We start from the raw sequence: 17,514 nt of genomic DNA on the forward strand, positions 1-17,514 counted from the left end.
ATCTTTCCCAGTTGGAAGGCTGGGTGATAGAAATTCAGAGTTAAAATAAATAAATAATGAATAAATAATGAACATTTTCATTTATCTTATTATTAGTGATTTGGAATATTTTTCATATATTCATGGTTGTTTATAACTTCTTTCTTCTTTTGAAAATGGTCTGTTCAGATCCTTTGTCCATTTACTTATTGGGGAACGACTCTTAATTTTACATACTTGCATTCATCAGACCTTTATCAGATATATTTGGGGAATAACAAGCTATTTCCCTTGTAACTTTACTTTTTTGCATACAATTTTTAAAATGTTTTTTATCAGATCAAAACTGTTCATTTTATTTCCTGTGAACCTCTCTAGAGCTTCTTTGGTCAAGAATTTCTCCCTTACCTACAGTTCCAAAACATACTTCCTTCCCTGTTCCTTTAACTTGTTTGTTAACAAATGAAATGTTTGTACTTTTGTTCTTGCTAAATCTTTGAAGTCCCTTGGTAAAAGTCCATTGATGTTAAGTGCTAAAGAGCTAGAGCGCTAGTTTCTGGCATCAAGAAGTAGAAAGACTATAAGCATTGGAGTCTTGAGCACGTGGCCACAGAGAAGAGATATTCCCAACCCTTTAAGGTACCCCTAGAATTCTGAGGGGGCAGACTTAACTGATCTGATTTTTGTTAGTGTCTTTTACATCACCAGAGTTTTCCTCGGTATCCTTCTCCCTCTCCCTCTCAAAGAGCCATCCCACGTAACAGCATTTTTTAAGACCAAAGAAAGGAAATAAAAAAGAAAAGAAAAAAAATTAGCACAACCAAACAATACATTGACTAAGTCCAAAAACAGGTGCAATGTTTAACACCTTTGGACCTCCATCTCCATGAAAGGGTTGGTCTTGTATCTCTTATTTTGAGCCTTTCTTGTCTTTTGTTATTTTACAACATGTGTGTGTGTGTGTGTGTGTGTGTGTGTGTGTACGGTTGGTTCTTTCAATTTATATTGTCGTAGTCAATGTACATAGTTTTTGTGGCTTTGCTGGATGTGGTCACAAAGATCTTTCCTTGCTTCTCTGTATTTGTCACACCATTTCTTAGAGTTCAGTCATATTCACTTACATTTACACCATGATGCCCTGCTGACCTTCCTTGGCAATGTCTCATGGAGTCTGCATGATCATCATCTCCCTAGGGGCAAGGTGGGCCCCAGGAATCTCAAATTACTGGAGTGAGGTTCTGAGGACCATTGCAAGATGGTGCATTCCTGTCCCCAGTAACTCAGAGGTAGACAGGGCAGAAAGCTGCTGGAACTGGAAACACATGACTATCTCCTTGAGGCCATGCCAACCCCCTTGGACTTTAATAAATTAACTTTGTCTGCTTCAACTAAAACACTATTTTTGGTTTTCATCATAGTCACATGCCACAATTTATTTAGTCATTCTGCAATTGATGGGCAAATACTTTCAGGTTGGTTTTTTAAAATTTGCTTAATATTTCTTGTTGTCCCATAGAGTCAATGAGTTCTGTTTGTTTCATTCTATTTTTTCCTTATCACATTTTCTATTTTTCACAGCCTACTCCATGGGCAAGATTTTTCCACACCTTCTATTCTGAACCACTTATTCTTCTTCCAATATCTCTTTGATATTTTTTATCGTTGTTCCTTCTGGCGAGGAGTGATAAGGGCTTGGACACGAGAGATGCTTTGGAAGTAGAAAAGCCAGCATTTGGCCCCTGAATGAGGAGCTGAAGATAACACTTTGTCTGTGGACCTGGGAGACTGGAAAGATGGTGTTATATTTGACTGAAGTAGAGAAGTTTAGGCAAGGGGTGATTTTGTGGGAGGGGGAAGATGATAAGTTTCTATTTGGACATGTTGAGTTTGAGAAATCTATGGGGATTTATTTATTCATTGTATATTTGTTTTTTTCTTAATCATATATTATTTATTTATATATATTCAGTTTAAAATGACCAAAAGTCACAGTAGATTTGACAGTAGAGCTCAGGAGAGAGACTAGGGTTGGCTCTGTAGAGCAGTGAGTCATCTGCATAGAGATTATAATCAAATCCATTGAACTCCAAAGGGCACCAAGTGAGAGAATGTAGAGGGAGAAGAGAAGAGCTCATAGGACAGAGTCTTGGAGTACAAGAAGATTTAGAAGGCAGGGATATGGTTGAGGAACCCACCAAGGAGCATGAGAAAGAGCGTTCAGATAGGCAGGAAGAGAACCGGACAGAATATCTGGAAGGACGGGATTGGCTGCAGTTTCAGATGCTGCGCAGATGTTAAGAAGGTGAAGGCCTTAGAGAAAAGGCCATTGATTTCTGAGTCATAATTCCGCCCTTTGGGGGGTGAAGCAGTAAGGAAACAGACAAAAATTGACTCCAGGCCCACGGCATCTGACCTTCGCCTGAGTGCCTCCTTCTCTGAAATGCCCTTCCCCTGCCATGTTCCACCACAGAGGTTTTTCTTTTAGAGTATCTCAAAGTTCTTGTCAAGAGCACAGCGTGTATCAATGGTCTTATTCTTCCCCTCCCCCTAAAATTCCCACAATGAGCTGAAATAATTTTTAATTATACATTCGCTCCCACTTGGAGAACTCATCAGCCTTGTCACCCAGAGATTACAGTCAATGTTTGTAACACAAATGAATAAACAAAATGGAGTTGGAGTGTGGGCAAGGATGCTTGGGAGGACCTTCAAAAGTACCCGACTGGGGCATGAGGAGGCTGATCTGGAGCATCTCCTCTCCCATTCCCACTGCAAGGCTTTCCCTCCCGGCTCCATGCCTTCGGGGCTGTGGAAGGAGCAGTTGAGTCAGGATGGGGTTCCCTGTCCCTCTTAACACCTCCCCCCAGCCCCTCCACACACCCCTGCCCCAAACTCCAAAGGCAAACACACAAAGCCAAGTTCTGGCAGACCTAGACTTTATTCGAAGACTTCCATCTGCTCATGCGGGGTGAGAGGGGTTGGGTACACTGAAGGACTCGCAGCCTGGATGGTGCTGGCCAGCGGTGGAGGTGGGGGAAATCCCTGGCCTCAGACACAGACTTAACGGTACTTGGAGGTCAGCACGGTAGACACAGAGGCAAGGAACTTGTCCAGGGAGGCATGGGCCTCGGGAGTGAAGTCCTTGCCGAGGTGACTGGCCAAGGTCACCAGCAGGCAGTGACTCAGGAACTGAGAGAGAAGGAACAGTCGGGCTCCACCAGCTTTGCGTGCACACACACACTTCCCTCTCCCCGCCGCCCCTGCCTGCTGCGTTCTCTTACCTGTCCCATACTCTACCCGCCCACTGTACCCATCCTGACCGCGCTCAAGCCCTTCTCTACCCTGGAGTCCAGTAATCCGCCCCGCATACCAAGTCTTCATTGGAAGGAGCATTGCACTCAATGGAGCTTCATTACTGGCTGCACTGGGTATCCCCAGTCTCCAGCCCTGAATCCCTCAGCTTTCCCGTACTCGGTCCCTGGAGGTCTGGCTCACCTTGAAGTTGACAGGATCCACCCTCAGCTTGTGGGCGTGCAGGTCGCTCAGTTTGGACAGGGTCCCGGGCAGATCATCCAGATGGTCAACAGACTGGCTCAGGGCGTCGGCTATTTTCTGGCCATGACCCTGGATTTGGGCGGAGCCATGGGACAGATCGAAGTGGGAGAAGTAGGTCTTGGTTGTGGGGAAAGAGACGAAAGTCCTGTGGGAAGGAAAGGGGGCTCCTTTGGGGCATCATCCCGAACACTGGACACCGTGGAGGCAGATCCAGGATTGAGGACGAGGGGAAATTAGCCAGTAGGTGCTAAGAAGGAGGGGAGAGATTCCGAGCTCAAAAGATCCCAGGGGACCCCATGGGCAGAGGTTGGAGAAGGGACGGGTTTGGGATTCTGCACCTGGATTAGGATTCTGGATTCTGAAGGGGCATCCCTGGGTCTACAGGACTGGGAATCGGTTACAGGGAGAGTGGGAAGTGCGGAGGCCGAAGAGGGGAGGGGAGCCCTTACCTCTCCAGGGCTTCGGCGGCGAAGGCGCCGGCGTTGCCTCCCACCTTACCCCAGACAGCCTTCACGTTACTCTTATCAGCCCCAGAGAGCACCATGTTGACTTATTTCTCGGTTCTGTGCAGGACCAGAAATATGCAGCCCCGAGCCCCACAGTCCTTTTATGGGGTTCCCTGGAAGGGCACGCCCTGGGCAGGCTCCTCAGTGGACGTAACCCATTGGTTGGCACAGTACCCGGTTTAGGGTTCCAGGGGCCCAGCTGAGTCACGGACGTAGGCGATGGAGAAGCTGTGCACCTCCTGCAGGGGCGCTGTGCTCCCTCTCAGGATCCCCAATTCTGCTGGGGCTCTGGCAGGCTCTGAGTCTGGCTGGGTCTTTTCTCTGCAATCAGACTGGGTGAATCCCCAGTACTACACCTGGAGTCTGAGTGACTTGAGTTCAACTTTGGACTCAGGAACTTACTAGCTGTTTGTCCTTGGGCAGGTTGCTTAACCTCTGTTTGCCTCAGTTTGCTTGTCTGTAAAATAGGAAAAAAAAAAAAGCACCTCTTTGTCAGGGTTGTTGTGAGGCTCAAACGAGAGAATAATTGAATTAAGTTTGGCACAATGTTTGGCACACAGCCGAGGCTCCGGAAATGTTGTTTGTTTGTTCGTTGTTGTTTTGTCATCCCATTTACCTGCAGCTTTCTGTTTCACTTCTTCCCCAACTTTTGGAAAGCAGAGTGGTGCTGTGGAATGACACCGGCTGAAATAAAGAGATCTGGGTACAAATCACCTGACTCTCTCAATAACTACCTGTATCACCCTGGATCTCAGTTTCCCCATCTGTAAAATGAGGAGAAGCAGTTGGTGTAGATGACATCTAAGGTCCCTTCCAGCTTTCACTCAGGCTGCCATCCCCCACCCTATGATGTGCATTCTCCTGGCAGATCAGAAAGACAGATGGATCAGATGGTTGAATACCCAGATGCTACAGATTGAAAGACTGAGGTGAGAAAGGGGGGATCCAGACCACAGGCAGATTTGAATAAGACTATGGTCCATATTCACACTTGGGCATCTGTCTCTCTGTTCACACCAACAGCCTGGGAGCCAAATGAAGACACATCCTGGGCAGCACCTGAGATTCAGGACAGTCCCTTCTCTGCCATTGAGTCACTTTGTCACCTGAACAAGCTGCTCCTTAGGAATGTCATGAGACTCAAACACAGTACAGAAATGGACCATGGAGAGGCAAGTCACACACTCTGGCTCCCTCACTAGTCACATCCAATGCAGCAGTCAAGCTGGAGGTTCCTATCCCCTGGGACCTCCCTGGAAGCATCCTGTCCAGATAGGGGCCACCTGGGCAGCACAGGCTTACTGACAGGGGAGCTGTCCCCTCTCCAGCCCTACTGTTCCTGAAATAGCTCTGCTGAGTATGAAGGTTGTGGTGCCAGGAGCTGTCCTGAGGTCCATAAAATCACAGATTTAGAGCTAAAGGGACCTCAGAGGTCAATGAATCCAATTCCTTTGCTCTATAGATGAAGAAATTGAAATCTATAAGAATTAAACATCTTTGCCAGGGTCACACATCTATTGTGTCTGAGGCAGGAACGGAACTCAGGACATCCCCTTTCCATCCACACACAGCTTTGTGATCTAGAGACTATTATTATTCCCTGGGATACCAACTTAGTCATGAAATGATCGGGTTAAATGGCTGTGTTAAATGATTGGGTTTTGAGTTCCAAAAAGAATTTGGAACCCAGAATGTACTTCTAAATCCATTTGATCCTGGGGTTTTTTCCCTTTGAGAGTTCAGTTATTTTGCTTTATTATTAAGCCACTTTACTTTTAAATTTACATTCATGTTAGAGTCTGATGATTCTTAATTTTTCTTTCCTTGTTCTATTTTCCAGGTCAGTTTTTTTTGTAACCCTGTTATTTTGTTTTGTTTAAGTAGTGTTTTATTTTTTCCAATTACATGTAAAGACAATTTTTAACCCTCACTTCAAAAAAATTTTGAGCTCCAAATTTTTCTTCCTTTCTCTTTACCCTCCCCTCCCAAAATAGCAAACCACCTGATACAGCTTATACATGTGCAATTATGCAAAACACATTTCCATATCAGTTATGTTGTGAAAGAAGAAACAGACCAAAAGGATAAAAAAAACAGGAAAAAATACTGAAAGTTAAAACAGCATGCTTCGATCTGCATTCAGATTCCATCAGTTCTTTCTCTGGATGAGGATAGCATTTTCCATCATGAATTCTTTGGAATTGTCTTGGATTATTGCAGTGCTGAGAAGAGCTAAGTCATTCACATTTGATCATTGCACAGTGTTGCTGTAACTGTGTACAAAGTTCTCCTGGTTCTGCTCATTTCACTTTGCATCAGTTCATGTAAATCTTTTCAGGTTTTTCTGAAAGTATCCTCCTCTTCATTTCTTATAGCACAATAGTATTCCATCACATTCATATATCACAACTTTTTTCAGACATTCCCCAATTGATGGGCATCTCCTCAATTTCCAATTTTTTTTGCTACTAATGTAGGTCCTTTTCTTTTTTTATGATCTTTTTGGGAGACAGACTTAGTATTGGTATTGCTGGATCAAAGGGTATACAGTTTGATTGCCCTTTGGGTATAGTTCTCAGTTGCTCTCCAGCATGGTTGGATCAGTTCACAACTCCACCAACAGTGCCTTATGTCCCAATTTTCCCCCATCCTCTCCAACATTTATCGTTTTCCTTTTCTGTCATATTGGCCAATCCAACAGATGTGAGGTGGTCAGGTCAGTTGTTTTTGATAGTAGATGTATATTTTTGAGGTTTTTTCTTTAACTTTTTTTTATTATTCTATTATTTCTTTTTATTTATTATTTTTATTTTTATTATTTTTCAGGGTTTTTTACTTTAACTTTATTTTATAATTTCTTGTTGTCTCATGGAGTTGTTGAATTCTTTTGCTTTGTTTTATTTTTTTATATTGCATTTTCTATTTTTCAGTGTATACTTCATGGGTCAGGTTTTCCACACCTTCTATTCTAAGTCACTCATTCTTCTTCCAATATCTCTCCTTGATATTCTTCATCATTGTTCCTTCAGGTGCATGTTTAGAACTTTGCTGGAGCATTTGTTGGAGAGCTGAGCTCCTATAGGACCTTTAGTGTCATCATCTTCACTGGACTTTATGATCTTTCACATATTGCTTCCAGGGTCTCAGCAATTGCCTCTGCCAGTTCTTTCAGTACCTAAGGATAAAGTTCATGTGGGCTAGTCGAAAAATTCATCAGAGACACTTGGATGCTCTCTTAACCATGTTCTTGATTATCTTTGGTAGCAACTCCCTGTTTATTATTTTTGTTCTGTTATTTTCAGTGCAAAGGGCATTCTCCTACAAGCAAAATCAGAATGGAATGTTTCCACCTGCTCTCCATTGTGGGTTATTGGAATCCCATGCTCTCCACGCAAAGGTCCTCTCTGCTCTGTGGTCCTCCATTTCCTACTAATATGCCCAAAAAAGCCCTTTGTTGTCCTGAGATTCTTTCATTAACATCAGTTCATTCTGAGATTCAACACTCCTGACCCTACTTTTAGAGGACCCATCCTCCTCCATTATCTGGTCTTGGTCTTACCTTGTGCACTTTTCTTTTTAGAAATCCAAACTGGTTGGTAAGTTTTCTGTTAATACACGTGGGTCTCTTCAGACACATTCTATTTCCACTTTTCACTGGCATTGTGTGTGCGGTGAAAGATGAAATGACTGAAGAAACAAAGGTTCAAGCTTCTGAGCATATCTATTTATTAAGCAATGTATGCCAATTGCATCACAAATTGGAACTGGACCACCTCACCTGGGACTGGACCCTGATTACAGGGGGAGACAGACATTTATACATTAAAGGCAATTACTCAAATGCAGTCAATTCATTAAAAGGAGACAATAGAAAATTAGGTAATCTGATTTCTAAATGGATGAAAGACTATGGACTTTCCAAGTTAGGAGAGGGAGAAGAAACAGGTGCATTTACCTGAATTGAGAAAAAAGAGGTGTCTCATCCCCTCTAAGCATCTGTAAACAATCAAAGGAACATGGAAACAATGGCTGATTGATCAGTATGGAGCCAATTTTCAGATAAGACATATAGGTTGCTTGAGATGTATAATTGTGAGAAAACTCCGTACATCAGTCTTTGGATATGACTGTGTTTCTGGTCAACATAACTTAGATCCTTAGTTAAAGGTCTCTAAGCAGCAGAGGCATACTAGGTCCAGCTTCCCAGTCATACAGGGCTAAGTCCAAACAATACAAGAAGATTTTCTCCCAGTTCCCAAAATTGAATACAGTTTACTCACAAGATAGAAGTTGGACTAAACCCATAATTGAATAGAAAGGGGACTGAGCTAGCTATCGAATTGTCATATCTTGAAGTCAATGTGGTTCACCTGATTCTCACAATTAACCACTTGCTGTTCTCATCCCCTCAATTTCCTCAATTGTTTCCCTTTGTGTGTTCAGAATTTCATTTTTGAGCATCTCATCTCTCCTGGGCTGACTTTCTCTAGTGCATTTTAGATGATTCTACCCATCTTTCTTATGAAAAGCCCTTTGAAATCTGCCTTCCCAAAATCTAGGATGCATGTTTCACTATTTCTAGATGTCCTCTTTCCTTATCACAAGGTTCCTACCATTTCCAGCCCAGCAACCAGTTACTCCCCATTAATGAGAATCAGATCCAGAACAGAATGTCTGCTGTTTAGGGTCTTCCCCCGCCACACACATTTTTTTTGGATTAGGAAATTTTCCCAATGCAAGCCAAGAAATTATCAGCTGATCTGCTTTTGGCAGAGAAAGAGACAAAGACAGAGACAAAGACAAAGAGCTTCAGCAAATGCCTTCATAATTGAAGTCTTCTATCCTTACTATATTATGCCTCTGTGTCTGGCTTGTGATGTATTTCCTAAACTCCTCATCTATTTCCTTTTTTTGTCCAAGTGGTCCATAAAATTACTTCTGTTTTTCTTTCCATTGACCTGTATTCTCTGTTATGCTTCCCACCCAAGGTTCTTGGATTTCCTCCCATGAACATACCTTCTTAATATACAATGAAGTTCACCCATCAAGAACTGTCGTCCAGTCGTGGATTTCATCCCCCCAAATCGCAATGGGGCCTATGAGGTCAAACTTGCCTCTTTCCATTAACCTCTCTAGTTCTTGTTTGCTGCCTTCACTTGGTCATTTGAGATTATGTGTTTTACGCCTGGCTCCTTTTTTGCAATTGATCGCCTGTGAATTTCTGAGTCTCTCAGCTGCTATCTCCCTTCATTGTAGCTACTCTATGTGGAATATATATGTATATATATACACAAACACATATGTACACACATATATGATACATACATATACACATACACATATATGCACATGCATACATATATATACACATACATATACACACATATACATTTATATGAGTCATGTCATCGTTTCCCTGATGTCATGGTCCTCTTCGAAAATGAAGGACAAGCACAACCTGTGAGAGACCTAGCTGCCTGAAAGGAGACCCAGATAACTCAGCTCCTCTCCCTCTTCCTCTCTCTCTCCCTCTCCTTCTCCTTCTCCTCCTCAAAGGAAGGTAAATTTTGATGGCCAGAAGCTGCCCACTTAACTTGGGGTTCACTGGCTAGGTTTCTTTCTTCCTTCCTTCCTTCCTTCCTTCCTTTCTTTCTTTCTTTCTTTCTTTCTTTCTTTCTTTCTTTCTTTCTTTCTTTCTTTCTTTCTTTCTTTCTTTCTTTTTTCTGTTTCATAGAACCTTAAACCCAGTTCACTCTGACGCTCATAGATTCTACCACAATAGGTCCCTGCCCAACCTCCACGTAATAGCTGCATTTTGGGCCCTCCTGCCTTTGAGTGAATGTCAATGGTAACTGTTTCTCTTTGGAACAGTAACTCTGAGGGTCTTCCCCTCCCAGCTTGATTTTTTGCCTTTTTTTCTAATTAAAGGAGCCATCCCTTGACTCACTTCTTAAACAGGCCTATTCACCGAATGGGCATTACCTCACTCTAAGTGAGTACATGAAAAGACCTTAGCTTAAAAGGGCCAGGGTTTCCCATTGCATCCTGGGTCATCTCCACTCATCCTGGTGATTATCTGGTCAGTGGATCCAGATAGCTCTGGAGGAGAAAGTGAGGCTGGTGACCTTGCACAGCCCTCCCTCATTCAAATCAAAAATCAACTGCATGTCATGTCATCATTTCCCTGATGTCATGGTCCTCTTCGAAAATGAAGGACAAACACAACATAATATGTATGTATATATTTGCATATATGTGTGTATTTATGTTCGTGTATGACATTCTTATCAGCCTTTGTATTTCAGCACTGGCCCTGTCATCCCTACAGTTTAAACTGTGGTCTTAAATTCAATCCCATTTTTAGACATCCTTATCTTAGCCAGATATTTACTTCCCACATTAATTTTTCCTTTCCGTATATGTTGCCTCCAGTTGTCAATAGTGAGAAAAACATAATATTCACCCCTATGCACTTTAGTTTCTTTCCCTAGGTTTCTAATATATTGCTAGCAAAATATTTGAGGTTTCTTCTGCTAATGTCATTTATGTCTATGTGAGTCACCAGAAAGGGGAAGTTGTCATCCATTTCAATAACTCACGGAAGCTTCCCTGTTACGTCTTTGATAAAAGCCCTAGAAGGCAACGGTCCTCACTGTTGTTCTTACCAGGTTAGCAAAGAAATGCTTCAGACCCCAGAGCAGCAACTCAACTGTTTCATTCTTCCCTTTTCCCTCTGACCCTTCCTGGGCTATCTCTCACCTGGTTGTTTTAGTAGCAGTACTATATAGTGTTCTCTGGAGGACAAGCATCTTCTTCCTCAGAGGTGCCAGCTCGATTCCTTCAGCATGAGTCTCAAATCTGTTTTTTTAACATGGCTTTAAAGGTTTGTTTCTGAAATATTTTTAAACCAGTATACATTAAGTACAATTCTGTTAAAAATTATCAAATTAATGGAATGATATAAATTTCAATGCTTTGATGACAAGTTATTGACAAGGAGGCATCTGGCTCTTCTGACTTTTTTTTACACTTTGTCTGAACTCCAAATGGATTCAGATATTAAGGTTCTTCTGAGCTACTTTTGTCCAAGTAAGAACAGCTATTTTATAAACTGCAGCCATGTAAGACATGCTTTCCTTGTTTGCCTTTTATGTAGTCGACAAGATTTTGCTGTTCAATGTAGTTGCCTCCTTCTCCTACAAAAACAATTGCCTCCTGGAATGGATTTTTGTTTCTTGGGACTGAGCTTTCACTGCCTCATAGCATTTTGGGGTCAAAGTATCTGCACTCAACAGTTTAAATCTATTTTGAAGCTCTAGCTGTACAGCTGACCTAGGTAACACTCCTCCACTCTCCAAGGTCCTGACAAGAGTTATCTGCTCTTCTCCCTCTTGACTCCCTTTTCTTCTCATTGAGAGTCTTCAGCTCTGTTTCCTTTTGGAATGAGTTATTCTTTTAGCAACCTGGAGCTAGTACTTTTTTCCTAGAGGCAAACAGGGAATCACTGGAGTTTATTCTGTGGGGGAGGGATATGGCCAAACTTAGGCTTAAGGAAAATTTCTTTGGCTGCTTTGTGGAGGAATGAGGAGAGACTTGAAACAGGAAACCAATTAGGAGGTCATTGCAGTAGTCAGTGGGGAAGGGAATGATGGGCCAAGCTAAGGTGGGGACTGTGTGAGCAGTAATAAGGGCCTGGACAGGAGAGATGCTATGGAGGTAGAAATGTCAATATTTGGCACTTGAGTGAAGAGCTGAGGATAACACTATGTCTGCGGACCTGGGAGGTTGGAAAGATGGAGTTGTTACATCTGACCGAAAGAGAAAAGTTTAAACAAGGAGAGATTTTGGAGGAGGGGGAAGGTGATGAGTTTTGTTTTGGACATGTGGTGTTTGAGAAATCTATGGGGACATTCAGTTTAAAATGTCCAAAAGTCAAAATAGATTTGAGAATAAAGCTCAGGAGGGAGATTAGGGTTGGCTCTGTAGAGCTGTGAGTCATCTGCATAGAGATTATAATTCAGTCCATGGAACTCTTGAGACCATCAAGTGAAAGAGTGTGGAGGGAAAAGAGAAGAGCTCATAGGACAGAGTCTTGGAGTACAAGAAGATTTAGGAGTCAGGGATATGCTTGAGGAACCCACCAAGGAGCCTGAGGAAGAGTGTTCAGATAGGCAGGAAGAGGACCAGACAGAGCATCTGAGAGGAGAGGATGGGCAGCAGTTTCAGATGCTGCATAGATGTTGAGAAAGAGGATATTGAAAGTACCATTTGATCTAGCAATTAAGAGATCATTGATAGTTTTAAAGTATGAAGTTTCAATAGAGTGATGAAGTCAGCAGCCAAATTGTTAAAATTTGAGACACCAGTGTGAGGAAAGGTGATGGAAACAATAAAAATAAACATTTTTTCCTAGAATTTTGGTAGAAGAAGGGAAGAGAGATATGAGATGATACCTTAATGGGCTAGTAATGTCTAATGAAAGTTTTTTTTAACTTTAACTTAAACTTTGTTATCTTTGTAGGCTACAGGCAAACAAACCAGTAAATAGCTAGAAATTGATGATTAGAAGAAAAGAGGGAACAATTGTGGCAATCTGCTGGGAAAGAAAAGATGGGACTGAATGAAGGGCCAATGTAGATAGTCTGGCCATATCCAGAAGGGCCACATCATTGGAGAAAAAGAGGTGAGGGTCACGAATGATAACAAGGGATTTGGAAATGAAATGAGTAGAAGAAGAGGTAGCTTCTGGGAAATGTCCTTTATTTTTCAGGTAAGATCCTCAGCTGAGAAGATGGGGGAAATAGGAGGTGTAGGAGGTTTGTGGAGAGATTTGGAATTGTCAGTTCATGTGGCACCTCCTGTGGGAAAGCTTACTTCTCTTTTTCTAGATCTTGCTGATTCTCACATGAAGTGTCTCCAGGTCCCACATAAGCTAGGCCCTGGACTTAGGAGGCCATCTCCTTTTTGTTATATGTACGTCACCAGTACCTAATGCAGGGCCTGGGAAATGGTAAGTGATGCTTTTTGAAGGCTTGATCAATTAGGTATTACTTTTTAAAGTGCTCTGTAAATGTTAAAGCTCCCTGACTTGGACAAATTGGCCTTTTCTCTGTTGCTCATGGTCAATAAACATTTATTAAATGCCTCTTCTGTGCTAGGCACTGTGCTAAGAGCTGGGGATACAAATATGAAAAAGACAGTCTCTGCCCTTTGAGAGCTTTCAGTGCAATGAGGGGGAGACCATACACAAAAGAAAACTGAAAATCAAGCAGGAATGGAGGTGAGGAGAAGGGGACCCAGCCTGGGGACATGAAGGAAAAGTTCAAAGAAATTCAAAAGAGTTCAGAGTCAGGTGGGAAATTTGGAGGTGATTGGTCTGTCATTGGCATTCATGACTCTGTGCTCCAGTCAGAAGGGTCACAGCACATCACAAGTGACATTCCCTCTCCTGCCTCTGTCCTTTTCATTGGCTGTCCCCCATGCCTGAAATGCTCTCCCCATCTCTGCCTCATAGAATCCCTTACTTCCTTCAAGACAAAACTCAGGCACTCCCTTCTCCATAAAGTCTTTCCTGATCCCCTCCCCTACTAGTGCCCTCCCTTATGAACTATCTTGTACTAACTTTTTTGTATTTACTCTCTTTATATTTATCCTGTAGTTATATGTGTGTACATATGTGTACATATCTTTATCTCTATATCCACACACATGTCTTCCCTTAGAATGTAGGCTTCATTTGATTAAAGATTGCTTCATTCATTGTATTTGTATCCCCATGGTGGATCACAGTGCCTGACACATAGTTGCTGTTCAGTCATTTTCAATCAAGTTGACTTTCTGTGATCCCATTTGGGATTTTCTTGGCAAAGATGCTGGAGTAGTTTGCCATTTCCTTCTCCAGCTCATCTTCAGATGAGGAAACTGAGACAAACAGGATTAAGTGATTTGTCCAGGGTCACACAGCTAGTAAGTGTCTGAGGCTAGATTTGAACTCAGGAAGATGAGTTTTCCTGACTCCAGACCCTGAACTCTATCCACTACATCACCTAGTTGTCCCTTGATACACTTAAGAAGTACTGGTTGAGGTAGAACTCTTGGAGTTAGGGGATGGAAAGTGGAACGGATGGAGTTGAAGACCCAGGAGCAACAAAGAAACATGACCTATTCAGTTGATATCAAGCCGTTGGCTCCAACCCATTCCCCAGCTCCCTACATGCCCTTCCAAAATCAGTCATAGGGGCAGCTAGGTGGCATAGTGAGTAGAGTACCAGCCGTGGAGTCAGGAGGACCTGAATTCAAATCCATCCTCAGACACTTGACACACTTACCAGCTATATGACCTTGGGCAAGTCACTTAACCCTAATTGCCCTGCCTTCCAACCCTGCCAAAAAACCCCCCAAAAAACAAACTCAGTCATGAATGCATGCAGTCCCAGAGCACCAGCAAACTTAAACAAAAGAGGAGGAGGAAAGAGGGGCAGACATAATTTGTCTTTTTTGGGGGATGGAGACAGGCAGGGATCTGAGCCTCCCTTGAAATGCCCTTCCCTAAAATGTACTGTCTCAGGTTTTCCTATAGAATATATTAGAGTTGCTAAGAGAGCCCAGAGTATACCAAGATCTTCCTCTTCCTCCACAACTCCCACAATGAGCTGAAATTAGGGTTGTGCTAGGCTGGCCCTTCTCACTCCCTGTCTGAAAGAGTAGTTGAAGGAAAATGCCACCTTTCAGTTTATCATCCCTTTCCAACTTCATCAGACAATAATTTATTCAGGCAACAAATTCTCTGTGCTGGCATATGTAGATTAGGGTGTCACCTAGGCTAAGGCAGAAATACTGCATTTTCTCAGTTCAAGGGAGGGATTTCCTCCCAGGCTCAGACCAAGTTTTAATTATACATTCGCTCCCACTTGGAGAACTCATCAGCCTTGTCACCCAGAGATTACAGTCAATGTTTGTAACACAAATGAATAAACAAAATGGAGTTGGAGTGTGGGCAAGGATGCTTGGGAGGACCTTCAAAAGTACCCGACTGGGGCATGAGGAGGCTGATCTGGAGCATCTCCTCTCCCATTCCCACTGCAAGGCTTTCCCTCCCGGCTCCATGCCTTCGGGGCTGTGGAAGGAGCAGTTGAGTCAGGATGGGGTTCCCTGTCCCTCTTAACACCTCCCCCCAGCCCCTCCACACACCCCTGCCCCAAACTCCAAAGGCAAACACACAAAGCCAAGTTCTGGCAGACCTAGACTTTATTCGAAGACTTCCATCTGCTCATGCGGGGTGAGAGGGGTTGGGTACACTGAAGGACTCGCAGCCTGGATGGTGCTGGCCAGCGGTGGAGGTGGGGGAAATCCCTGGCCTCAGACACAGACTTAACGGTACTTGGAGGTCAGCACGGTAGACACAGAGGCAAGGAACTTGTCCAGGGAGGCATGGGCCTCGGGAGTGAAGTCCTTGCCGAGGTGACTGGCCAAGGTCACCAGCAGGCAGTGACTCAGGAACTGAGAGAGAAGGAACAGTCGGGCTCCACCAGCTTTGCGTGCACACACACACTTCCCTCTCCCCGCCGCCCCTGCCTGCTGCGTTCTCTTACCTGTCCCATACTCTACCCGCCCACTGTACCCATCCTGACCGCGCTCAAGCCCTTCTCTACCCTGGAGTCCAGTAATCCGCCCCGCATACCAAGTCTTCATTGGAAGGAGCATTGCACTCAATGGAGCTTCATTACTGGCTGCACTGGGTATCCCCAGTCTCCAGCCCTGAATCCCTCAGCTTTCCCGTACTCGGTCCCTGGAGGTCTGGCTCACCTTGAAGTTGACAGGATCCACCCTCAGCTTGTGGGCGTGCAGGTCGCTCAGTTTGGACAGGGTCCCGGGCAGATCATCCAGATGGTCAACAGACTGGCTCAGGGCGTCGGCTATTTTCTGGCCATGACCCTGGATTTGGGCGGAGCCATGGGACAGATCGAAGTGGGAGAAGTAGGTCTTGGTTGTGGGGAAAGAGACGAAAGTCCTGTGGGAAGGAAAGGGGGCTCCTTTGGGGCATCATCCCGAACACTGGACACCGTGGAGGCAGATCCAGGATTGAGGACGAGGGGAAATTAGCCAGTAGGTGCTAAGAAGGAGGGGAGAGATTCCGAGCTCAAAAGATCCCAGGGGACCCCATGGGCGGAGGTTGGAGAAGGGACGGGTTTGGGATTCTGCACCTGGATTAGGATTCTGGATTCTGAAGGGGCATCCCTGGGTCTACAGGACTGGGAATCGGTTACAGGGAGAGTGGGAAGTGCGGAGGCCGAAGAGGGGAGGGGAGCCCTTACCTCTCCAGGGCTTCGGCGGCGAAGGCGCCGGCGTTGCCTCCCACCTTACCCCAGACAGCCTTCACGTTACTCTTATCAGCCCCAGAGAGCACCATGTTGACTTATTTCTCGGTTCTGTGCAGGACCAGAAATATGCAGCCCCGAGCCCCACAGTCCTTTTATGGGGTTCCCTGGAAGGGCACGCCCTGGGCAGGCTCCTTAGTGGACGTAACCCATTGGTTGGCACAGTACCCGGTTTAGGGTTCCAGGGGCCCAGCTGAGTCACGGACGTAGGCGATGGAGAAGCTGTGCACCCCCTGCAGGGGCGCTGTGCTCCCTCTCAGGATCCCCAATTCTGCTGGGGCTCTGGCAGGCTCTGAGTCTGGGCCCTTTCTCCTTTGCGATCAGGCTGTGTGCATCCCATTTACCTGCAGCTTTCTATTTCACTTGTCTCCCGACTTTTGGAAAGCAGAGTGGTGCTGTGGAATGACACTGGTTGAAATAAAGAGACCTGGGGACAAATCACCTGGCTTTCTCAATAACTACCTGTATCACTTAACCACCCTGGATCTCAGTTTCCCCATCTGTAAAATGAGGAGAAGCAGTTGGTGTAGATGACATCTAAGGTCCCTTCCAGCTTTCACTCAGGCTGCCATCCCCACCCTATGATGTGCATTCTCCTGGCAAATCAGAAAGACAGATGGATCAGATGGTTGGATACCCAGATGCTACAGATTGAAAGACTGGGTTAGACAGGGGGGATCCAGACCGCAGGCAGATTTGAATAGGACTCTGGCCCATATTCACATTTAGGCGTCTGTCTCTCTGTTCACACCAGCAGCCTGGGAGCCAAATGAAGACACATCCTGGGCAGCACCTCTGTCCTGAGATTCAGGAGACTTGGGTCAGTCCCTTCTCTGCGATTGAGTCACTTTGTCAACTGAACATGCTGCCCCTTAGGAATGTCATGAGACTCAAACACAGTACTGAAGTGGACCATGGACAGATAAGTCACACACTCTGGCTCCCTCACTAGTCACAGTCATTACAGCAGTGACCCAGGAGGATTCCATTCTCTGGAGCATCCTTAGGAAACATCGTGGCCAGATAGATGCTCACATGGCTACTGACAAGGGCCCTGTCCCTTTATATGAATGTCATGGTCCAAAGAGCTGTCCTAA

The 17,514-nt window shown here is 44.4% G+C and overlaps 2 protein-coding genes across 2 annotated transcripts; both read right to left on the minus strand.

Moving 5' to 3' along the window:
* Positions 1–2,898: 2,898 nt before the first annotated feature.
* Positions 2,899–4,144, minus strand: LOC118831763 (hemoglobin subunit alpha). Its single transcript, XM_036739200.1, has 3 exons — positions 3,984–4,144; positions 3,475–3,679; positions 2,899–3,168 (listed from the first exon to the last, which is right to left on the minus strand). The coding sequence occupies exons 1-3, from the start codon at positions 4,076–4,078 to the stop codon at positions 3,040–3,042; spliced, it is 429 nt and encodes a 142-aa protein (XP_036595095.1). The 5' UTR covers positions 4,079–4,144; the 3' UTR covers positions 2,899–3,039.
* An 11,125-nt stretch (positions 4,145–15,269) lies between these two features.
* On the minus strand, positions 15,270–16,493 carry LOC118831767 (hemoglobin subunit alpha). Its single transcript, XM_036739203.1, has 3 exons — positions 16,355–16,493; positions 15,846–16,050; positions 15,270–15,539 (listed from the first exon to the last, which is right to left on the minus strand). Exons 1-3 carry the CDS (start codon positions 16,447–16,449, stop codon positions 15,411–15,413), a joined length of 429 nt encoding a protein of 142 aa, XP_036595098.1. The 5' UTR covers positions 16,450–16,493; the 3' UTR covers positions 15,270–15,410.
* Between the last annotated feature and the right edge of the window lie 1,021 nt (positions 16,494–17,514).

Source organism: Trichosurus vulpecula, chromosome 9 (genome assembly GCF_011100635.1).
Source record: "Trichosurus vulpecula isolate mTriVul1 chromosome 9, mTriVul1.pri, whole genome shotgun sequence".
Classification (NCBI taxonomy): Eukaryota; Metazoa; Chordata; class Mammalia; order Diprotodontia; family Phalangeridae; genus Trichosurus; species Trichosurus vulpecula.